We start from the raw sequence: 25,690 nt of genomic DNA, 5'->3' as shown, positions 1-25,690 counted from the left end.
TACTGCACTCCGGCCCCCATGTCCCCGCCCTACTGCACTCCGGCTCCCGTGTCCCCGCCCTACGCTGTACTGCACTCTGCCTCCCATGTCACCGCCCTACTGCACTCCGGCTCCCGTGTCCCCGCCCTATGCTGTACTGTACTGCACTCCGGCCCCCATGTCCCCGCCCTACTGCACTCCGGCTCCCGCCACATCCCCGCGCTATGCTACACTACGACTCCCACCACGTGCCCATACTGCACCTCCGATTCTAGGTGGCAGCAGTGAGCTTTAGGGTAGGTTCTCCCTGCAGAATTTTTCGTTCCCCCGCCCCAGCACTTAGGCCGAGGCCTCACAGGCTCCTCCCATTGCAGTGAATAGCACAGAGGTGTGAACTGACCCCAAGCCCTGACACATTCTCTATGGACGAGGGGCCTATAGGTGGAGCAGCAGGGGGCGCTGTCTGCACAGACCAAAGCCCCGCCTCCATTGCACCGGCCCTCCTGCTGTGCACGAGGCAGAGACGCGGCACTCGGGGTTTTCCAGATTTTTTATTTCATTACAGTAAGAAATATTGCACATGATCAACATGTCTGTTCTGTCCAAGTCCGCGCTCCGAACAAACAAAAATAGAAGCGCAAGAAGTCTGCGGGGAGCGGCGCCATCATCCTCCTGGCACGTACAGGCTCGGGCATCACCGGCTCCTGCAGCGGGACAGCATTAACCCCTTCTGCTCCGGGTCACGATGGAACGCAGCGCTTCATGTCCGCCACCAGCTGTAGCCCAGGAACACGGGGGCCCCGGGGACAGGGGCCACAGAAAGAACAATCAGGCCGAGCCGGAGCCTGTGCTGCAGCACCTTAGAATGCAGCATGGCCGCCCGGGGCAGACGTCAGAGCTGCAGGCTACATCACATGATCGGAGGGGGACAACATTCGTTTAGGAAAACTGAAGTCAGATGAAGAACATAACAAAATGGCGGCAATGTGGGCGACGCCCCCTCCGCTGCATCAGTTTTAGTAAACTCCTCCCACTGCCTGTATATAGCGGCGAGCCCCTACAGGTCACCATAGTATACATCATCTATACAGGACACTGCTATATACCCTCTATAGTGCCCAGGACACCCGACTCATGGCGCCGGCCAAAGGAGTCGCCCCCGGAGATGGCGATTTATAGTATGTGCAGCGTTTGCGTGTATCCCACGGACTGAGCACGAGCGGCCACCATCACTCCGCTCAGCAGGTGGACGTGTGCGTGGTTATACACTCCCAACACCAGATGGCGCCAAACTAAAGGTAAATGTGAGTATAACATGATGGCGGGCGACCCCTCTACCCCTCGCTGTACACCCAGCATGGACAGGCCCTCTATGAATATAGCAGAAGTGTGCGCAGAGAGTATACGGCCCCTCAGTACACGTGTGCACCCTGGTATACCGACGCCGTATACTCCCTCTATATACAGCAGAGTCACAGCAGTATACTGACTGGAAAAAAGAAATGTCTATAGAGCGGGGATGGCCCGTGTATACGGCCCCAGCCTGCGACCAATCACATTCCTTCTGGCCGTGGATCCGGCGAAAGCGGAAAAAAACCAAACCTCTGTCTAATGTGCAGGGAAGCGCTGCAGTGTAAAGCATGGGCGGTGTGCAGCCTGGATATATCCACACACAGGTATAGTACAGACATACACATAGTGTATATATATGTATATATCGGGGTGTGTGGGTATATACGCCCTCCTCCTCCTCTTGCATATAAAGGTCTATATAGAATTCTATATAATAAGATTTGGGAAGGTTCGCTGCTCCCCATAGTGCAGCGGCGAGACCTCCAACTAAAGTGTCATACGAAAATAGCATCTCCCCCCTCCCGACCACACGGCAACCATGGCGCGGTCCGATGGGGCTGAGCGAGTCCAGACTCCCGACACTACACGCCAATCCCGTGTATAGGGGCCGCGCTTACCCACCGCCGCCCCCTCATAGAGTCCATAGACATATGTGACCGAGTCGCTCCGGACCATAGCCCCGCCCCCCCGGACCACAGCCCCGCCCCCCGGACCATCTCTGTGGTTGCGCATTCTGCTAAGGAATGAGTGGATTGTCTGTGCATGAGGGGGCAAAGTCTGAGATGGGGGCAGGTAACCCCCCCCCCCCCACATGATCCTCCCAGTCTATACACAAGGGCGCCCCCTGCTGGAGCTCTCATCTGCTGCTCGAGGCGTCGGGAGGTTCTTGTCCTCCCTCCCAGGGGGTGTCGGGGGGCTCGGCCGGTCGAAGTGCATGATCCTGTGATGGCGGCTGCATCTCAGAAGGTCCAGTCTCAGAGGTGCTGGGGGAAGAATGTTCCGGGAAGGGGGGGTGCTCGGTGGGCGTGGCCGCCTGCATGATCTTCTGCCGCACCTCCCGAATCTTCAGCTGAAGACAAACCTTGGTGGGGAAGATGTCGGAGAAGCGGGACTGGAAGGCGGCGGTGGACTGAGCTGAGGAGGAGACAAGACACGGGTCAGTGCTTAAAGGGGCGGTCACACGAGGGTAGAGTGAGGAGAGGGTCCTGAGGAGGGGGGGCCTCTCTGGTGTTTGTGTCGCCCCCTTCAGGTCCTGCACCAGATGTATCACACTAAAGCCCCTGCGGTGGTCCCGTCCCCCCTATTGTCTGATTGGCCAGTGCCGGTCCTGAGGAGGGGGGCCTCTCTGGTGTTTGTGTCGCCCCCTTCAGGTCCTGCACCAGATGTATCACACTAAAGCCCCTGCGGTGGTCCCGTCCCCCCTATTGTCTGATTGGCCAGTGCCGGTCCTGAGGAGGGGGGCCTCTCTGGTGTTTGTGTCGCCCCCTTCAGGTCCTGCACCAGATGTATCATACTAAAGCCCCTGCAGTGGTCCCGTCCCCCCTCCCCCCTATTGGCCAGTGCGGTCCTGAGGAGGGGGGGCCTCTCTGGTGTTTGTGTCGCCCCCCTCAGGTCCTGCACCAGATGTACCACACTAAAGCCCCTGCGGTGGTCCCGTCCCCCCCAAACACTCACAAGATGGGAAGAAGCCGTGCTCCTGGAAGAGCTGCATGACCAGGGCCCGCCGCTGATCCAGGGTCCGCCGCAGAGACGAGTAGGGGACTTTATCGTACTCCAGCTCAGCCAACATGTCGTCCGCCTCCGTCCCTGCAGGAAGACAACGGGGTCAATGGAGGAGGCAAACTGCGTGAAATCCCATCAGGGCGGACTCGGCGCCGTACCTGTCCGATCAAACGTGAAGATGTCGCCCTCGCACTTGGCACTTTTGGGGGTGTTTGGTTCGGAGCTGCAGCTGGAACGTCGGCGGATCTTTCTCTTGGGAGATATTGGGTCTTCGGTGGACGAGTCCAAATCTGCGGAGACACGAGAGGGTTGTCAGCGACACGCCACTACTACAGTGGGTGACATTGCGTGCCAGGCGTCTGACCAGGGACATACCCGTAGAGTTCTTACGTTTCTTGCGGTACGAGCCCAGGATGGCTCGGGGGGAGGTGGCCAGAGACTGCAGCGTGGGCGACGGCAGAACCTCCTCCGGCTTAAACTCCGGCAGCTCCGCAAAACGTTCCTCAAAGTCCACCTCGGACAGGACCCTGCTGGGGGGGATAGAGCGGGGGATGTGAGTAGCTGAGGAGGAGACTCCGCCCACCGCACTATGACATCACAGCCATGACACTCACTTGTCCACAGAGTCAAAGGTCTTCTTCAGGGGCGGGGGGCGCAGCTTGGGCTTTTTCACAGGTCCGTCTTTTCTTTCAGGAACCTCAGAGGGGGGTCCGGCGGACCTGCCCACCTCCCCTGGAGACCCCCTGGAGGAGGCCGCTACGGGGGAAGAGGGTGGGGGAGGGGCGGACGGGGCAGGAGCGGCGTCTGGGCGGCTCTCCGCTAGCGTAGACTTCCATTCTGGAGGGAACTAGAAAGAAAACAGAAGACGCAACATCAGGGTAACGCAGGGTTAAAACAGAAGGCAAGGACAGACCGATCCTGCAGAACAGAGGGATCGACCCCCGACAGATGGACCCGAGACATCGACCCCCCGAGACATTGACCCCCCGAGACATTGACACCCCCCCCCCCCCCCCCCCGAGACATCGACCCCCCGAGACATCGACCCCCGAGAGATGGACCCCCCGAGACATCGACCCCCGGAGAGATGGACCCGCCGACAGATGGACCCCCTGAGACATGGACCCCCCCCCCCCCCCCCCGAGACATTGACCCCCGAGAGATGGACCCCCCGACAGATGAACCCCCGAGAGATGGACCCCCTGAGACATGGACCCCCCCCCCCGAGACATTGACCCCCGAGAGATGGACCCCCCCCCCCCCGAGACATCGACCCCCGAGAGCGCCTCCACACGGGTCTAGAAACTAGGACTATAAACTGACATGCAGAATCCACCCAGCAGGGGAATAGGAGAGGTAAGTAGGTGAAGGCTCCATAGTCAATGCTGTGGGGGAGGGCAGGGGGCAGTGACAATGGCGCCCTCTACAGGCGGTCTCTGGTGTCACTTACCACTGCCTCCTATACTGTATATACTGCAGGGGAGGGGCAGTGATAATGGCGCCCTCTACAGGCGGTCTCTGGTGTCACTTACCACTGCCTCCTATACTGTATATACTGCGGGGGAGGGGCAGTGACAATGGCGCCCTCTACAGGCGGTCTCTGGTGTCACTTACCACTGCCTCCTATACTGTATATACTGCGGGGGAGGGGCAGTGATAATGGCGCCCTCTACAGGCGGTCTCTGGTGTCACTTACCACTGCCTCCTATACTGTATATACTGCGGGGGAGGGGCAGTGACAATGGCGCCCTCTACAGGCGGTCTCTGGTGTCACCACTGCCTCCTATACTGTATATACTGCGGGGGAGGGGCAGTGACAATGGCGCCCTCTACAGGCGGTCTCTGGTGTCACCACTGCCTCCTATACTGTATATACTGCGGGGGAGGGGCAGTGATAATGGCGCCCTCTACAGGCGGTCTCTGGTGTCACTTACCACTGCCTCCTATACTGTATATACTGCGGGGGAGGGGCAGTGATAATGGCGCCCTCTACAGGGGGTCTCTGGTGTCACTTACCACTGCCTCCTATACTGTATATACTGCGGGGGAGGGGCAGTGATAATGGCGCCCTCTACAGGCGGTCTCTGGTGTCACCACTGCCTCCTATACTGTATATACTGCGGGGGAGGGGCAGTGATAATGGCGCCCTCTACAGGGGGTCTCTGGTGTCACCACTGCCTCCTATACTGTATATACTGCGGGGGAGGGGCAGTGATAATGGCGCCCTCTACAGGCGGTCTCTGGTGTCACTTACCACTGCCTCCTATACTGTATATACTGCGGGGGAGGGCAGGGGGCAGTAATAATGGCGCCCTCTACAGGCGGTCTCTGGTGTCACTCACCACTGCCTCCTATACTGTATATACTGCGGGGGAGGGGCAGTGACAATGGCGCCCTCTACAGGGGGTCTGTGGTGTCACTTACCACTGCCTCCTATACTGTATATACTGCAGGGGAGGGGCAGTAATAATGGCGCCCTCTACAGGGGGTCTCTGGTGTCACCACTGCCTCCTATACTGTATATACTGCAGGGGAGGGCAGGGGGCAGTAATAATGGCGCCCTCTACAGGGGGTCTCTGGTGTCACTTACCACTGCCTCCTATACTGTATATACTGCGGGGGAGGGCAGGGGGCAGTAATAATGGCGCCCTCTACAGGGGGTCTCTGGTGTCACTTACCACTGCCTCCTATACTGTATATACTGCGGGGGAGGGGCAGTGACAATGGCGCCCTCTACAGGCGGTCTCTGGTGTCACTTACCACTGCCTCCTATACTGTATATACTGCGGGGGAGGGGCAGTGATAATGGCGCCCTCTACAGGCGGTCTCTGGTGTCACTTACCACTGCCTCCTATACTGTATATACTGCGGGGGAGGGGCAGTGACAATGGCGCCCTCTACAGGGGGTCTGTGGTGTCACTTACCACTGCCTCCTATACTGTATATACTGCGGGGGAGGGGCAGTAATAATGGCGCCCTCTACAGGGGGTCTCTGGTGTCACCACTGCCTCCTATACTGTATATACTGCGGGGGAGGGGCAGTGACAATGGCGCCCTCTACAGGCGGTCTCTGGTGTCACTCACCACTGCCTCCTATACTGTATATACTGTGGGGGAGGGGCAGTGACAATGGCGCCCTCTACAGGCGGTCTGTGGTGTCACTTACCACTGCCTCCTATACTGTATATACTGCGGGGGAGGGGCAGTGACAATGGCACCCTCTACAGGGGGTCTCTGGTGTCACCACTGCCTCCTATACTGTATATACTGCGGGGGAGGGGCAGTGATAATGGCGCCCTCTACAGGCGGTCTCTGGTGTCACTTACCACTGCCTCCTATACTGTATATACTGCGGGGGAGGGGCAGTGATAATGGCGCCCTCTACAGGCGGTCTCTGGGGTCACTTACCACTGCCTCCTATACTGTATATACTGCGGGGGAGGGCAGGGGGCAGTGATAATGGCGCCCTCTACAGGCAGTCTCTGGTGTCACCACTGCCTCCTATACTGTATATACTGCGGGGGAGGGGCAGTGACAATGGCGCCCTCTACAGGCGGTCTCTGGGGTCACTTACCACTGCCTCCTTCTTCACTGTAGGTGACTGCGGGGGTTCCCTTTTGACATCAGACCCCCCAGAGGTGGTGCCCTGTAGGGGGGACCCGGCCGACTTCTCCTCTGCTGCACTCTTTGCCCAGGTGTCTCGGGGCGGCCGCTCCTCTGGGGGGGGTATCCTCGGCTTTCCCGGAGCCAGATCGCGGGGCGCTGCAGCAGGGAAGGCGCTGGATGAGGCAGACGATGGTTCTGTTGTAGCTTCTCGGACTCCGGAGGTGGCTCGGGACTCTGCGGAGTACCTAACGTGCAGACACGGTCACAGTAGTCAATGGCCCCCTCAGGACCGATTTGCCCCCCCAGGTAAGAACGTTCTTATGACTCACTTTGGTTCAGGTGCCTCTTCTCGTGGCGGCAGCGGTGCGGGGCGCGAGGCAGAGCGCACACAGGGTGAAGGAGACGTGGCCTCATACGATCCCACCGGGATATTGGCGATGGCGGCCTTTACTTTCTGTGGAGGCTTTGGGAGGTTTCGCTGAGGCTTGGGGGCCACAAGACTGAACGTAACCGAGGAGGCTGCAAAGGGTTAAGAAGGGGATTAGACATGGCAGGCGTGTGCTGTATGTAGGGGGACACGCGTGCCCACGGAAGGGGAACCTGCACATTCACTATTGTACGGTCCTATGCAGGAAACAGTCAGTAAGAAGTCCCTCTAGTGGACAAGCTTAGTCATTTCTATTAATGTAACCCATGTGGCGATGGCGCCGCCTACCTGTGACGGTGGTGACATGCGAGGAGCTCCCCCCTGTGGACGGTGCCGGTGGGGAGGTGACGGCTTTAGGCAGTATGGTGGTGGGTGCGCTGGGCACTACGCCTGTGCTGGCCACGGTGTACACCAGGTTTTGGGCAGGCGCGGCGGCTGGCACGGTCAGTGTGCTGGAGCCCACTGAGGGATAGATGGCTGTAAGGACCTGGCTACTGCTGCTCGGGGGGACAGGGGGCGTGGAGGCCGCAGACACACCTACCTGCCCCGGGCCAAGGATTTGGCTTTGTCCTTGGAAAGAGAAAAAGGAGACGGCGTTAGTGATGGGACCCCACAGTCACGGCACAAGTCACTGACCATCGGGACCGAGCCCAGGGGCCGCAGCAGACTCGCTAGCTCAGGCCGTGTTCACACCTGCGTCTTACATGAGTGGACACGACTCCATTAGTCACTCCATAGATGTGAACAAGGCCCAATAATGAGGAGTCTCCAAGACTTACAGGAACCAACAGAAGGAAACACAGAATCCTGCAGGGTGCACCGAGATAAAGGGGCTGCCCATGACCCCGGGCTACAGGAGAGGTCATCGGACCGGTCAGTGTCCAGCACTATGGTGAGCTCTGTACACCGTATACAATGGCTGGCTCTATACGCCGTATACAATGTCTGGCTCTGTACACCGTATACAATGTCTGGCTCTGTACACCGTATACAATGGCTGGCTCTGTACACCGTATACAATGTCTGGCTCTGTACACCGTATACAATGGCTGGCTCTATACGCCGTATACAATGTCTGGCTCTGTACACCGTATACAATGTCTGGCTCTGTACACCGTATACAATGGCTGGCTCTGTACACCGTATACAATGTCTGGCTCTGTACACCGTATACAATGTCTGGCTCTATACACCGTATACAATGTCTGGCTCTGTACACCGTATACAATGTCTGGCTCTGTACACCGTATACAATGGCTGGCTCTATACACCGTATACAATGTCTGGCTCTATACACCGTATACAATGTCTGGCTCTGTACGCCGTATACAATGTCTGGCTCTATACACCATATACAATGGCTGGCTCTGTACACCGTATACAATGGGTGGCTCTGTACGCCGTATACAATGTCTGGCTCTGTACGCCGTATACAATGTCTGGCTCTGTACACCGTATACAATGGCTGGCTCTATACACCGTATACAATGTCTGGCTCTATACGCCGTATACAATGTCTGGCTCTGTACGCCGTATACAATGTCTGGCTCTATACACCATATACAATGGCTGGCTCTGTACACCGTATACAATGGGTGGCTCTGTACGCCGTATACAATGTCTGGCTCTGTACGCCGTATACAATGTCTGGCTCTGTACGCCGTATACAATGTCTGGCTCTATACACCGTATACAATGGCTGGCTCTGTACGCCGTATACAATGGCTGGCTCTGTACACCGTATACAATGGCTGGCTCTGTACACCGTATACAATGGCTGGCTCTGTACACCGTGTACAATGGGTGGCTCTGTACGCCGTATACAATGTCTGGCTCTATACACCGTATACAATGGCTGGCTCTGTACACCGTATACAATGGCTGGCTCTATACACCGTATACAATGTCTGGCTCTGTACGCCGTATACAATGGCTGGCTCTGTACACCGTATACAATGGCTGGCTCTGTACACCGTATACAATGGCTGGCTCTGTACACCGTATACAATGGGTGGCTCTGTACACCGTATACAATGGGTGGCTCTGTACACCGTATACAATGGGTGGCTCTGTACACCGTATACAATGTCTGGCTCTGTACACCGTATACAATGGGTGGCTCTGTACACCGTATACAATAGAGCAAATGCAGAAAAATGAGGAAGGGCACTCACCCACGTTCACGCTCGTCTTCATAAAATGCTTCTTTTATTAAGGTAACATATTTCTTTAAAAACAAGTAGTGCAGGGAGGGAATAGAGCATATATAGGCATGTAGGGGTGAGTGCCCTTCCTCATTTTTCTGCATTTGCTCTATTTATCTAACAGTCTTTTTTTGGTTGTTGAGCACCCCCACAGCTCTGTATACATAAGGTTATAATCCTCATACTTACCTCCAGTTTGTCGGGACTTTCATTTGTGCATTTGGCAGTGCCATCCTATATCTTTTTTCCTGGTTTTTGACACCGTATACAATGTCTGGCTCTGTACACCGTATACAATGTCTGGCTCTATACACCGTATACAATGGCTGGCTCTATACACCGTATACAATGTCTGTCTCTGTACACCGTATACAATGGCTGGCTCTATACACCGTATACAATGTCTGTCTCTGTACACCGTATACAATGTCTGGCTCTGTACACCGTATACAATATCTGGCTCTGTACACCGTATACAATGGGTGGCTCTGTACACCGTATACAATGTCTGGCTCTGTACACCGTATACAATGTCTGGCTCTATACACCGTATACAATGTCTGTCTCTGTACACCGTATACAATGGCTGGCTCTATACACCGTATACAATGTCTGGCTCTGTACGCCGTATACAATGGCTGGCTCTGTACACCGTATACAATGGCTGGCTCTGTACACCGTATACAATGGCTGGCTCTGTACACCGTGTACAATGGGTGGCTCTGTACGCCGTATACAATGTCTGGCTCTATACACCGTATACAATGTCTGTCTCTGTACACCGTATACAATGTCTGGCTCTGTACACCGTATACAATATCTGGCTCTGTACACCGTATACAATGGGTGGCTCTGTACACCGTATACAATGTCTGGCTCTGTACACCGTATACAATGGCTGGCTCTGTACACCGTATACAATGGCTGGCTCTGTACACCGTATACAATGGCTGGCTCTGTACACCGTATACAATGGCTGGCTCTGTACACCGTATACAATGTCTGGCTCTGTACACCGTATACAATGTCTGGCTCTGTACACCGTATACAATGTCTGGCTCTGTACACTATATACAATGTCTGACTGTACACTGTATACAATGTCTGGCTCTGTACACCGTATACAATGGCTAGCTCTATACACCGTATACAATGTCTGGCTCTGTACACTGTATACAATATCTGGCTCTATACAATATATACAATGGCTGGCTCTGTACACTGTATACAATATCTGTCTCTATACACTGTATACAATGGCTGGCTCTGTACACCGTATACAATGTCTGGCTCTGTACACTGTATACAATATCTGGCTCTGTACAATATATACAATGGCTGGCTCTGTACACAATATCTGGCTCTATACACTGTATACAATGGCTGGCTCTGTACACCGTATACAATATCTGGCTCTATACAATATATACAATGTTTGGCTCTGTACACTATATACAATGTCTGGCTCTATACACCGGATACAACGTCTGGCTCTATACACTGTATACAATGGCTGGCTCTATACACCGTATACAATGTCTGTCTCTGTACACCGTATACAATGTCTGGCTCTGTACACCGTATACAATGTCTGGCTCTATACACCGTATACAATGGCTGGCTCTGTACACCGTATACAATGGCTGGCTCTGTACACCATATACAATGTCTGTCTCTGTACACCGTATACAATGGCTGGCTCTGTACACCGTATACAATGTCTGGCTCTGTACACTATATACAATGTCTGACTGTACACTGTATACAATGTCTGGCTCTGTACACCGTATACAATGGCTAGCTCTATACACCGTATACAATGTCTGGCTCTGTACACTGTATACAATATCTGGCTCTATACAATATATACAATGGCTGGCTCTGTACACTGTATACAATATCTGGCTCTATACAATATATACAATGTTTGGCTCTGTACACTATATACAATGTCTGGCTCTATACACCGTATACAATGTCTGGCTCTATACACCGTATACAATGTCTGGCTCTATACACCGTATACAATGTCTGGCTCTATACACCGGATACAACGTCTGGCTCTATACACCGGATACAACGTCTGGCTCTATACACTGTATACAATATCTGGCTCTATACAATATATACAATGGCTGGCTCTGTACACTGTATACAATATCTGTCTCTATACACTGTATACAATGGCTGGCTCTGTACACCGTATACAATGGCTGGCTCTGTACACCGTATACAATGGCTGGCTCTGTACACCGTATACAATGGGTGGCTCTGTACACCGTATACAATGGGTGGCTCTGTACACCGTCTACAATGGGTGGCTCTGTACACCGTATACAATGTCTGGCTCTGTACACCGTATACAATGGGTGGCTCTGTACACCGTATACAATAGAGCAAATGCAGAAAAATGAGGAAGGGCACTCACCCACGTTCACGCTCGTCTTCATAAAATGCTTCTTTTATTAAGGTAACATATTTCTTTAAAAACAAGTAGTGCAGGGAGGGAATAGAGCATATATAGGCATGTAGGGGTGAGTGCCCTTCCTCATTTTTCTGCATTTGCTCTATTTATCTAACAGTCTTTTTTTGGTTGTTGAGCACCCCCACAGCTCTGTATACATAAGGTTATAATCCTCATACTTACCTCCAGTTTGTCGGGACTTTCATTTGTGCATTTGGCAGTGCCATCCTATATCTTTTTTCCTGGTTTTTGACACCGTATACAATGTCTGGCTCTGTACACCGTATACAATGTCTGGCTCTATACACCGTATACAATGGCTGGCTCTATACACCGTATACAATGTCTGTCTCTGTACACCGTATACAATGGCTGGCTCTATACACCGTATACAATGTCTGTCTCTGTACACCGTATACAATGTCTGGCTCTGTACACCGTATACAATATCTGGCTCTGTACACCGTATACAATGGGTGGCTCTGTACACCGTATACAATGTCTGGCTCTGTACACCGTATACAATGTCTGGCTCTATACACCGTATACAATGTCTGTCTCTGTACACCGTATACAATGGCTGGCTCTATACACCGTATACAATGTCTGGCTCTGTACGCCGTATACAATGGCTGGCTCTGTACACCGTATACAATGGCTGGCTCTGTACACCGTATACAATGGCTGGCTCTGTACACCGTGTACAATGGGTGGCTCTGTACGCCGTATACAATGTCTGGCTCTATACACCGTATACAATGTCTGTCTCTGTACACCGTATACAATGTCTGGCTCTGTACACCGTATACAATATCTGGCTCTGTACACCGTATACAATGGGTGGCTCTGTACACCGTATACAATGTCTGGCTCTGTACACCGTATACAATGGCTGGCTCTGTACACCGTATACAATGGCTGGCTCTGTACACCGTATACAATGGCTGGCTCTGTACACCGTATACAATGGCTGGCTCTGTACACCGTATACAATGTCTGGCTCTGTACACCGTATACAATGTCTGGCTCTGTACACCGTATACAATGTCTGGCTCTGTACACTATATACAATGTCTGACTGTACACTGTATACAATGTCTGGCTCTGTACACCGTATACAATGGCTAGCTCTATACACCGTATACAATGTCTGGCTCTGTACACTGTATACAATATCTGGCTCTATACAATATATACAATGGCTGGCTCTGTACACTGTATACAATATCTGTCTCTATACACTGTATACAATGGCTGGCTCTGTACACCGTATACAATGTCTGGCTCTGTACACTGTATACAATATCTGGCTCTGTACAATATATACAATGGCTGGCTCTGTACACAATATCTGGCTCTATACACTGTATACAATGGCTGGCTCTGTACACCGTATACAATATCTGGCTCTATACAATATATACAATGTTTGGCTCTGTACACTATATACAATGTCTGGCTCTATACACCGGATACAACGTCTGGCTCTATACACTGTATACAATGGCTGGCTCTATACACCGTATACAATGTCTGTCTCTGTACACCGTATACAATGTCTGGCTCTGTACACCGTATACAATGTCTGGCTCTATACACCGTATACAATGGCTGGCTCTGTACACCGTATACAATGGCTGGCTCTGTACACCATATACAATGTCTGTCTCTGTACACCGTATACAATGGCTGGCTCTGTACACCGTATACAATGTCTGGCTCTGTACACTATATACAATGTCTGACTGTACACTGTATACAATGTCTGGCTCTGTACACCGTATACAATGGCTAGCTCTATACACCGTATACAATGTCTGGCTCTGTACACTGTATACAATATCTGGCTCTATACAATATATACAATGGCTGGCTCTGTACACTGTATACAATATCTGGCTCTATACAATATATACAATGTTTGGCTCTGTACACTATATACAATGTCTGGCTCTATACACCGTATACAATGTCTGGCTCTATACACCGTATACAATGTCTGGCTCTATACACCGTATACAATGTCTGGCTCTATACACCGGATACAACGTCTGGCTCTATACACCGGATACAACGTCTGGCTCTATACACTGTATACAATATCTGGCTCTATACAATATATACAATGGCTGGCTCTGTACACTGTATACAATATCTGTCTCTATACACTGTATACAATGGCTGGCTCTGTACACCGTATACAATGTCTGGCTCTGTACACTGTATACAATATCTGGCTCTGTACAATATATACAATGGCTGGCTCTGTACACAATATCTGGCTCTATACACTGTATACAATGGCTGGCTCTATACACCGTATACAATGTCTGGCTCGCTACACTGTGACGCCGGGCTCTGTGGCTCTCCTACCATTCACTTCAGTAGGAGCAGAGCCGTCTCCATCTGTATACCATATGTATGGCTTCTGGCAGCCAAGTCAGCTGATGGGGGCGGGGTCCAGGTGTCTGACCCCACCCATCAGCTACGGATAGCCTACCCTGAGGGGCGGAGCTTAAATAAGTGACCTATTGCAGGAGAGAGGAGTAGGAGGGAGAAGGAGGAGGGAGATGGAGAAGGAGGAGGAGATGGAGAAGGAGGAGGGAGGACAGAGATAGAAGAAGAGACTGGGAAGGAGGAGGAGATGGAATAAGGGATGGAAAGCAATGAGGAGAGGAGGGAGAAAATGGCGGCAGGGCGGCGTGCGCGGGGAGATTTATATTTTCACATGTCAGATATTGTAAAGTAATAATTTTTCATCCTTCCCACTTTTGGCCACTGGAGGGAGCCACGTGCAGGAGCCGCCCCCGCTCTCACACTGCGGCACATCTTACAGGGGTCGCTCCCTCTCACACCAGTAGTGATGGACAATACAGAGACTCCCAATAGACTTTCTGTGTCAGTCCCTCGCGGTGTCCTAGATCTGCCATCACTCACTGTGTTACTTCTAGAGGAGAAAACTCTGACCGCGGTCATGTGATGTGCGGCCAGCGGTCATGTGATGTGCGGCCCGCGGTCATGTGATGTACTGTCCTGCAGGGAATATATACAGCTGTGCAGGGAATATATACAGCTGTGCAGGGAATATATACAGCTGTGCAGGGAATATATACAGCCGTGCGGGGAATATATACAGCCGTGCGGGGAATATATACAGCCGTGCGGGGAATATATACAGCCGTGCGGGGAATATATACAGCTGTGCAGGGAGTATATACAGCTGTGCAGGGAATATATACAGCTCTGCAGGGAATATATACAGCCGTGCAGGGAATATATACAGCCGTGCAGGGAATATATACAGCCGTGCAGGGAATATATACAGCTGTGCAGGGAGTATATACAGCTGTGCAGGGAATATATACAGCACTGCAGGGAATATATACAGCTGTGCAGGTAGTATATAAGGCTCTGCAGGTAGTATATAAGGCTCTGCAGGTAGTATGTACTGCTCAGACCGGTACAGCTGTATTATGTGTCTATGGATTGCTTCGGGACCTCTCGTATCATCTTCATAGACCCTTAAGCAGCGCGACTCCTGCTGGACTCCTCAGACCGGGGCGCTGACACTGTACAGACATGTGGCTCCCTCTAGTGGACAACAATGGAAAATAACAAAAAAATGCAAAAACCCTCCTGTATATACTCGAGTATACTGTATACAGTAATCAAACAGCAACTTTCATGATTAAGTCGTCCATAGTCTGTGCCTGGTCCTGCAGCTCAGCCCCACACAAGAGACGGGCACACGCGTGTGATGACGGACAGAGCGCGGACCTGACCACGGCCATTGTATGTAATAAGCCTTTCCTGGGTCTTACCTGCCAGTAGTGGTTGTACGATGGTCTGACCACTGGGGCTTATGGTGGTGAAGCCAAGAGCCATGGAGCCCGCTGCCAGTGTGGTCTGTACACAAGGGGCAGTGCCCGGGGCGGCAGCCTGCTGGGAGTGCGAGCTGGTGGTCACCAGAGGTAGTGCGGGCCCCGCCGCAGAGGGCACGTAGGTAATCCTGAGCAAGACAAGGAGAGGACAAACCTTCATCACAACCGGGGAACTGGTGTGGGGGGGGGGGGGTCTCTTCCATCCCCTAGGACAGGGGGCGGCTACCTGCGGCACTCCGGCTGTGGTCAAACTACAACTCCCAGCATGCTACTTACCCCGCCTCAGATTGGAGCTCCCATGGAAGTGAATGGAGGACGCTGGGAGTTGTAGTAACACAGCAGCTGGAGCACCGAAGGTTGCTGACCCCTAATCACACATCTATGAGCCCCTCCCCATAGGGCCGCTGACCACAATGGCTGATTTGGGGGTGTATTGATGTCATTGGGCCACTAGGTCCCCTCCCCAGGGTCAGCTCATGGGCCTCATACAATGCAGAGAACCGCCATGTCTGCTAGTTACCGGGTAGAAGGTAAGATGACTTTCTGTGGTTGGGAAGATGCCATGACAGTCGCGGTGGCCATGCTGACAGGAATGGCGCTCTGGAGTGTGGAGTTCACCGGGGGCACTAAGGCACTCTGGGTAGGGGCCGGCGGCTGCACCACGGGCATCGGAGTGATCTGAATAATCTGCAAAGGAAAGGCAGGAAAGTCACTGGAGCAGACATTGTGATAGGACACTTAGTGCTGCCCCCTGGAGGGCACGGCCAGGACTGCACAGCCCGGGGATTGTCCTGCCGCTGCCCCCTGGAGGGCACGGCCGGGACTGCACAGCCCGGGGATTGTCCTGCCGCTGCCCCCGGATTCTGGCTGCACCATTGTAATACATCAGATACACAATAATCTGCAAAGGAAAGGCAGTAAAGTCACTGGAGCAGACATTGTGATAGGACACTTAGTGCTGCCCCCTGGAGGGCACGGCCAGGACTGCACAGCCCGGGGATTGTCCTGCCGCTGCCCCCTGGAGGGCACGGCCGGGACTGCACAGCCCGGGGATTGTCCTGCCGCTGCCCCCGGATTCTGGCTGCACCATTGTAATACATCAGATACACAATAATCTGCAAAGGAAAGGCAGTAAAGTCACTGGAGCAGACATTGTGATAGGACACTTAGTGCTGCCCCCTGGAGGGCACGGCCGGGACTGCACAGCCCGGGGATTGTCCTGCCGCTGCACCAATGTAATACATCAGATACACAAGGTTACGTAGGCGACCTCTAACCACGCGCCCTATAGCAGCAGCTCCCCCGCAGTCGGACGCTCACCTTATTGGGGGGTTGGGCACCGTTCTGCACGGGGAAGGGAGAGGTGACGAGCGGTAACTGTGCTGCAGGTCCGGTACGCACGGTCACATGGGGGGCGGTCACCGGCACCAGCATCTTGCCCTGCATTGGAGCGGTGGGTGACAGGATCCCTGGCCCGGGCAGCAGCTGGGTACAACTCCCTGGTGAAGGGGCCGGAGACACCGACTGGGCTGTGAATGAGAAGAGACACCATAAGGGGGCAGAAGAGAGGTGGAGAGGAAAGACGTCAGAGGGCGGGGTGCTCGGCGGGACTTACCTTTACCAGGTCCTGACACAATACCTAGCGAGGGGCTGGCGGCAGGACCAGGCTGGACGATCGGAACAGTCTGCGGGGCGGCAATGACCTTCGCATTTCCAGGTGGAAGAGTGAACTGGATGCCCCCGGGCAGCTGCTGCGGAATGGTGGGCAGAATATATTGTACTTGGGTGATGCCGCCCCGCTTGCCCGATGCCGCAGGAAGCAGTTGCTGTGGTTGAAGGATTCCCAGAGGCACGGCGCCATTAGGACTGCCCGCAGGATTCTGGGTAATGAACTGCAGAGCAGTGACCGGAGCGGCTCCGGTGCCGTTACCAGGGCTAGGAGCCGGCTGTCCGTAGTTGGGCGCCCCCACCAGAAGGTTAGTCACTAGCCCACCGGCTGGCTTTCCTTGTGGGAGCGGAGAGGACGCTGGAGAGGTCAGCTGCTGCACTGGTTTCCGGTCATGGGCGTACACCACGCCAATACCCACGGGGGAGCCGGGGATTCTGCCGTCACCGCACAGCTCGCTGCTGCTGCTGCTCCGGCTCACCGGCAATGGCTTGCTGGCAATGGGCACAGGCGTGCTGCTGACGGGCTTCACCACATTAGTCACCATGGTGGAGGCCGGCTTCAGGCCGGGCGGGAGGACCCCCAGTCCTTGTGGTCCTGACACCAGTACAGTCCCTACGGTGGGCACAACAGAGCGACTCTCTGGGGTCCCGCGCTGCACATCGTACGCTCGGGGGACTGAGGAATACACAGTGCTGCCGCTGCTGCAGGGGTTTGGGGAAGGTAAACTGGGCAGGACCAGCGTCTGGGCCACGCTGGAGGAGATGACGGACTGGGCGCTGTACGGAGCAGCAGACGGCGCCGCCTCTCCCAGCGCCTTCTGAGCGCCGCTCTCCAGGCTGCGCTTCCTCTTGTAGCTGGCGGCGGGGTCCACCATGGTGAAGCGCACTTCTGGAGGCCTCTTGGCCTGGTGCTGGTTGGGCTGGCGAGGAGGAGGTTTGGCTGGAGGAAGAGGAGGGTAGCCCCGAGGGAAGGCGGTGGCGGCGGCGGCTTGAGGGTGGTCGCTGGGCTTTGGCGACTGAACCATATTCACTGCTCTGTCAGACTTCAAGTCATCGGAGGAAAGTGGAAAGTTCCCAGAAAGAGAAGAGGAGCGGATCACCGGGGAGAAGACGCCGTGCGGGGTCCCCTGAGGAAACAGCAAGGACGGGGTTAAACTGCAGGAACAACAAGCCAACACACCAAAGGATTGTGGGAAGATCTGCGCCATTCACCTTGCCTTCTGCCTCGTCCGCGGACGCCCCCTCGCTGTCGCTGTCCGTGACGCGTTCCTTACATTTCAGGTCGATGTCTGTGCAGCCGAAGCCGTCATCTGCTGCGAGGGAGACGTATTAGGTAAAGACGGGGCCGGGCACGAGAGGCGCGGCCGATGGCGCCAACTTACCGATCACGTCATCGTCTCCTTCCTCCTCACAGATGACCATCCTCTCCTCGTCGCTGGTCATGTCCTCGCTGGCGGTGCGCGGAGGGCGGTACGGTCCGGGGAGGGTGGGGCAGGCGCGGGAGGATGGGCAGGCAGAGCTCTCGCTGTGTGTAGGCAGAGGGAACGCCGCGGCGGGCTCCGGACCCCCGAACGCCGACTTCTGATTGGAATATGGAGAACGACTTGAGCACATCTGTGAACAATCGCTGTGGTTACAGTATAGGACTACAGGGGCGGAGCCAGAACCTGACATGTGCGAGGGTCCGGGCACCGAGACCACCCCCCATATAGGACCCGTACACCCCCGAGACCACCCCCCATATAGGACCCGTACACCGCCGAGACCACCCCCCATATAGGACCCGTACACCCCCGAGACCACCCCCCATATAGGACCCGTACACCCCCGAGACCACCCCCCATATAGGACCCGTACACCGCCGAGACCACCCCCCATATAGGACCCGTACACCGCCGAGACCACCCCCCATATAGGACCCGTACACCGCCGAGACCACCCCCCATATAGGACCCGTACACCGCGGAGACCACCCCCCATATAGGACCCGTACACCGCGGAGACCACCCCCATATAGGACCCGTACACCGCCGAGACCACCCCCCATATAGGACCCGTACACCGCCGAGACCACCCCCCATATAGGACCCGTACACCGCCGAGACCACCCCCCATATAGGACCCGTACACCGCCGAGACCACCCCCATATAGGACCCGTACACCGCCGAGACCACCCCCCATATAGAACCCGTACACCGCCGAGACCACCCCCCCATATAGGACCCGTACACCACCGAGACCACCCCCCATATAGGACCCGTACACCACCGAGACCACCCCCCATATAGGACCCGTACACCCCCCGAGACCACCCCCCATATAGGACCCGTACACCCCCGAGACCACCCCCCATATAGGACCCGTACACCGCGGAGACCACCCCCCATATAGGACCCGTACACCCCCGAGACCACCCCCCATATAGGACCCGTACACCGCCGAGACCACCCCCCATATAGGACCCGTACACCGCCGAGACCACCCCCATATAGGACCCGTACACCACCGAGACCACCCCCCATATAGGACCCGTACACCACCGAGACCACCCCCCATATAGGACCCGTACACCGCCGAGACCACCCCCCATATAGGACCCGTACACCGCGGAGACCACCCCCCATATAGGACCCGTACACCGCGGAGACCACCCCCCATATAGGACCCGTACACCCCCCGAGACCACCCCCCATATAGGACCCGTACACCGCCGAGACCACCCCCCATATAGGACCCGTACACCCCCCGAGACCACCCCCCATATAGGACCCGTACACCGCCGAGACCACCCCCCATATAGGACCCGTACACCGCCGAGACCACCCCCCATATAGGACCCGTACACCCCCCGAGACCACCCCCCATATAGGACCCGTACACCACCCCCCATATAGGACCCGTACACCACCGAGACCACCCCCCATATAGGACCCGTACACCCCCCGAGACCACCCCCCATATAGGACCCGTACACCCCCGAGACCACCCCCCATATAGAACCCATACACCGCCGAGACCACCCCCCATATAGGACCCGTACACTGCCGAGACCACCCCCCATATAGGACCCGTACACCGCCGAGACCACCCCCCATATAGGACCCGTACACCACCGAGACCACCCCCCATATAGGACCCGTACACCCCCCGAGACCACCCCCCATATAGGACCCGTACACCCCCGAGACCACCCCCCATATAGAACCCGTACACCGCCGAGACCACCCCCCATATAGGACCCGTACACCGCCGAGACCACCCCCCATATAGGACCCGTACACCGCCGAGACCACCCCCCATATAGGACCCGTACACCTCCGAGACCACCCCCCATATAGGACCCGTACACCGCCGAGACCACCCCCATATAGGACCCGTACACCGCCGAGACCACCCCCCATATAGGACCCGTACACCGCCGAGAACACCCCCCATATAGGACCCATACACCGCCGAGACCACCCCCCATATAGGACCCGTACACCTCCGAGACCACCCCATATAGGACCCGTACACCACCGAGACCACCCCCCATATAGGACCCGTACACCGCCGAGACCACCCCCCATATAGGACCCGTACACCGCCGAGACCACCCCCCATATAGGACCCGTACACCGCCGAGACCACCCCCCATATAGGACCCGTACACCGCCGAGACCACCCCCCATATAGGACCCGTACACCGCCGAGACCACCCCCCATATAGGACCCGTACACCGCCGAGACCACCCCCCATATAGGACCCGTACACCGCCGAGACCACCCCCCATATAGGACCCGTACACCGCCGAGACCACCCCCATATAGGACCCGTACACCACCGAGACCACCCCCCATATAGGACCCGTACACCACCGAGACCACCCCCCATATAGGACCCGTACACCGCGGAGACCACCCCCCATATAGGACCTATACACCGCCGAGACCACCCCCCATATAGGACCCGTACACCGCCGAGACCACCCCCCATATAGGACCCGTACACCGCCGAGACCATCCCCCATATAGGACCCATACACCCCCGAGACCACCCCCCATATAGGACCCATACACCGCCGAGACCACCCCCATATAGGACCCGTACACCGCCGAGACCACCCCCCATATAGGACCCGTACACCGCCGAGAACACCCCCCATATAGGACCCATACACCGCCGAGACCACCCCCCATATAGGACCCGTACACCTCCGAGACCACCCCATATAGGACCCGTACACCACTGAGACCACCCCCCATATAGGACCCGTACACCGCCGAGACCACCCCCCATATAGGACCCGTACACCGCCGAGACCACCCCCCATATAGGACCCGTACACCGCCGAGACCACCCCCCATATAGGACCCGTACACCGCCGAGACCACCCCCCATATAGGACCCGTACACCGCCGAGACCACCCCCCATATAGGACCCGTACACCGCCGAGACCACCCCCCATATAGGACCCGTACACCGCCGAGACCACCCCCATATAGGACCCGTACACCACCGAGACCACCCCCCATATAGGACCCGTACACCACTGAGACCACCCCCCATATAGGACCCGTACACCGCCGAGACCACCCCCCATATAGGACCCGTACACCGCGGAGACCACCCCCCATATAGGACCTATACACCGCCGAGACCACCCCCCATATAGGACCCGTACACCGCCGAGACCACCCCCCATATAGGACCCGTACACCGCCGAGACCACCCCCCATATAGGACCCGTACACCGCCGAGACCATCCCCCATATAGGACCCGTACACCGCCGAGAGCACCCCCCATATAGGACCTATACACCCCCGAGACCACCCCCCATATAGGACCCGTACACCGCCGAGACCACCCCCCATATAGGACCCGTACACCCCCGAGACCACCCCCCATATAGGACCCGTACACCGCCGAGACCACCCCCCATATAGGACCCGTACACCCCCCGAGACCACCCCCCATATAGGACCCGTACACCACCGAGACCACCCCCCATATAGGACCCGTACACCGCCGAGACCACTGCCCCCAGCGCCCCCTGCAGTACGGGGGTATATACCTGCAGAGCCTGGCTATGATACACCACTGCCCCCAGCGCCCCCTGCAGTACGGGGGTATATACCTGCAGAGCCTGGCTATGATACACCACTGCCCCCAGCGCCCCCTGCAGTACGGGGGTATATACCTGCAGAGCCTGGCTATGATACACCACTGCCCCCAGCGCCCCCTGCAGTACGGGGGTATATACCTGCAGAGCCTGGCTATAATACACCACTGCCCCCAGCGCCCCCTGCAGTACGGGGGTATATACCTGCAGAGCCTGGCTATGATACACCACTGCCCCCAGCGCCCCCTGCAGTACGGGGCTATATACCTGCTTGAGCTCCTGCAGAGCCTGACTGTCCTCCCGGTGTTCCATGCTCTGCACCGCGCTGTGGGAGAATGCGCGAGGTCGGGGCATTTGGGCTGCAGCAGTAGCAGTAGTGGGGAGCCGATCCCCGGGGGCCATACTGGATGTGGGGGCCCCGTGCTTGGATTCCAGCAGCAGAGCAGACGGAGCAATATCTGAGGAAACTTAAAAGAAGGAAGGAAGGAAGGATTTAGTAAGCGGCCCCTGAAGCAGTCACATGATGGTGCTGCAGCGCCCCCCATAGGTCACTCACCTCCTGCGGCTGCTGTGGTGCCGGTCTCAGACATGCTCCTCTCTCTCATCTCTTTGGGGACCCCCCAGGGCCCCGGCATCACCTGCTTGACGTCAGAGCTGGACTTCTTGCGGTCTTTGTTGCACCACTTCCAGTCGGGGTGCGCCTTGAAATGTGCTTCTTTAACCTGCCGCAGAGCACACACAGGCGAAGGGTTAATGCGAGCAGGCGTGGTCACTAGATAACTGGGGGAGGGGCCTGACTGGGCCTAAACACAAGCGGATAGGGGCCCACAGGGGCGCTCGGCTATCTGCAGTCACTGGGCTCAGTTATGGCGGGGGCCCAGAGTACTGACCCCACTGATAATAGGTTCATGGGTATTTGGGGTACATATAACGTATGGGGGTGGGGCATGAGACACCCGGGCCCCCACCAATCACACATTACTGACCCCACAGCCGGGCCCCCCACCGGTCACACATTACTGACCCGACACCCGGGCCCCCCACCGATCACACATTACTGACCCCACAGCCGGGCCCCCCACCGATCACACATTACTGACCCCACAGCCGGGCCCCCCACCGATCACACATTACTGACCCCACAGCCGGGCCCCCCACCGATCACACATTACTGACCCCACAGCCGGGCCCCCCACCGATCACACATTACTGACCCCACAGCCGGGCCCCCCACCGATCACACATTACTGACCCGACACCCGGGCCCCCCACCGATCACACATTACTGACCCGACACCCGGGCCCCCCACCGATCACACATTACTGACCCGACACCCGGGCCCCCACCGATCACACATTACTGACCCGACAGCCGGGCCCCCACCGATCACACATTACTGACCCCACAGCCGGGCCCCCCACCGATCACACATTACTGACCCCACAGCCGGGCCCCCCACCGATCACACATTACTGACCCCACAGCCGGGCCCCCCACCGATCACACATTACTGACCCCACAGCCGGGCCCCGCCACCGATCACACATTACTGACCCGACACCCGGGCCCCCCACCGATCACACATTACTGACCCGACACCCGGGCCCCCCCACCGATCACACATTACTGACCCGACAGCCGGGCCCCCACCGATCACACATTACTGACCCGACAGCCGGGCCCCGCCACCGATCACACATTACTGACCCGACACCCGGGCCCCCCACCGATCACACATTACTGACCCGACAGCCGGGCCCCCACCGATCACACATTACTGACCCGACAGCCGGGCCCCCACCGATCACACATTACTGACCCCACAGCCGGGCCCCCCACCGATCACACATTACTGACCCGACAGCCGGGCCCCCCACCGATCACACATTACTGACCCGACAGCCGGGCCCCCCACCGGTCACACATTACTGACCCCACAGCCGGGCCCCCCACCGATCACACATTACTGACCCGACAGCCGGGCCCCCCACCGATCACACATTACTGACCCGACAGCCGGGCCCCCCACCGGTCACACATTACTGACCCCACAGCCGGGCCCCCCACCGATCACACATTACTGACCCCACAGCCGGGCCCCCCACCGATCACACATTACTGACCCGACAGCCGGGCCCCCCACCGGTCACACATTACTGACCCCACAGCCGGGCCCCCCACCGATCACACATTACTGACCCGACAGCCGGGCCCCCCACCGATCACACATTACTGACCCGACAGCCGGGCCCCCACCGATCACACATTACTGACCCCACAGCCGGGCCCCCCACCGATCACACATTACTGACCCCACAGCCGGGCCCCCCACCGGTCACACATTACTGACCCCACAGCCGGGCCCCCCACCGATCACACATTTCTCAGTGTCAGGCCCCACCACTCACATACTGATGGCCTATCTTTAGACCCCTCGGTTTCTTTGGCCCTGTACACAGCCATGTGTTATGAAGGGCCCGTAGGGACTCACTGAGGGCAGCACACGGATGTGACGGTACATGCATATGGTCATAGGATAGGTCATCCATGTGCAGGTCCCTAAACCTCTCCGAGTGTGAATACGGCATTAACCGCACAAAGCTCCAATTCGTGACCTCGACAAACCCTCGTCATAGGGGCGGGGCTCTCCGTCAGGTCGACCCTCTATATGCCAAAATGGACCCTGCCCGACGCAGGGGTCTCACAGCGGGACCTACCCCCACCATGTACAACGTGCCCCAGGTCAGTGCCCACTTGTGCCCCGGCTGTACCTGGAAGGCCAGGTCATGATACTTCTGCTTCTCCTTGGTGCCCAGGGCGTACCACCACTCGCCCAGGATCTTGCTGACTGTGCGGTTGTCCTGATTCGGGTGTCGCTGGTGCACCAGGGCCCGATGACGCTTACTGAAGATCATGAAGGCGTTCATGGGACGGCGAATGTGATCCTTCTCCCTCTGCAAGACACAAGCAAGAAAGACATCAAGACATCGTAAGGAGGAGATGTGATCAGCGGCACAGAGACAGGAGGAGGCTCCGATCAGCGGCACAGAGACAGGAGGAGGCTCCGATCAGCGGCACAGAGACAGGAGGAGGAGGCTCCGATCAGCGGCACAGACAGGAGGAGGCTCCGATCAGCGGCACAGAGACAGGAGGAGGCTCCGATCAGCGGCACAGAGACAGGAGGAGGCTCCGATCAGCGGCACAGAGACAGGAGGAGGCTCCGATCAGCGGCACAGAGACAGGAGGAGGCTCCGATCAGCGGCACAGAGACAGGAGGAGG

At 56.3% G+C, this 25,690-nt stretch overlaps 1 protein-coding gene across 5 annotated transcripts; it reads right to left on the bottom strand.

The window, feature by feature from the left end:
* Nucleotides 1-516: 516 nt before the first annotated feature.
* CIC (capicua transcriptional repressor) lies at nt 517-25,360 on the bottom strand. 5 transcript variants are annotated; one of them, XM_075261948.1, is made up of 17 exons: nt 25,182-25,360; nt 22,966-23,131; nt 22,677-22,876; nt 18,687-18,918; nt 18,517-18,617; nt 17,252-18,431; nt 16,957-17,165; nt 16,157-16,323; nt 15,577-15,764; nt 7,376-7,657; nt 6,990-7,179; nt 6,629-6,905; nt 3,669-3,901; nt 3,430-3,584; nt 3,213-3,344; nt 3,007-3,138; nt 517-2,466 (listed from the first exon to the last, which is right to left on the bottom strand). In XM_075261948.1, exons 1-17 carry the CDS (start codon nt 25,335-25,337, stop codon nt 2,189-2,191), a joined length of 4,278 nt encoding a protein of 1,425 aa, XP_075118049.1. In that variant the 5' UTR covers nt 25,338-25,360; the 3' UTR covers nt 517-2,188. The 5 variants fall into 5 exon arrangements, with proteins under 5 accessions (XP_075118049.1, XP_075118052.1, XP_075118050.1 ...); XM_075261951.1 differs by having other exon boundaries at nt 3,445-3,584; XM_075261949.1 differs by having other exon boundaries at nt 3,430-3,581.
* Nucleotides 25,361-25,690: the final 330 nt, after the last annotated feature.

This window comes from Leptodactylus fuscus, unplaced genomic scaffold (genome assembly GCF_031893055.1).
Source record: "Leptodactylus fuscus isolate aLepFus1 unplaced genomic scaffold, aLepFus1.hap2 HAP2_SCAFFOLD_681, whole genome shotgun sequence".
NCBI lineage: Eukaryota > Metazoa > Chordata > Amphibia > Anura > Leptodactylidae > Leptodactylus > Leptodactylus fuscus.
This window is presented reverse-complemented; position numbering and strand designations above follow the sequence as displayed.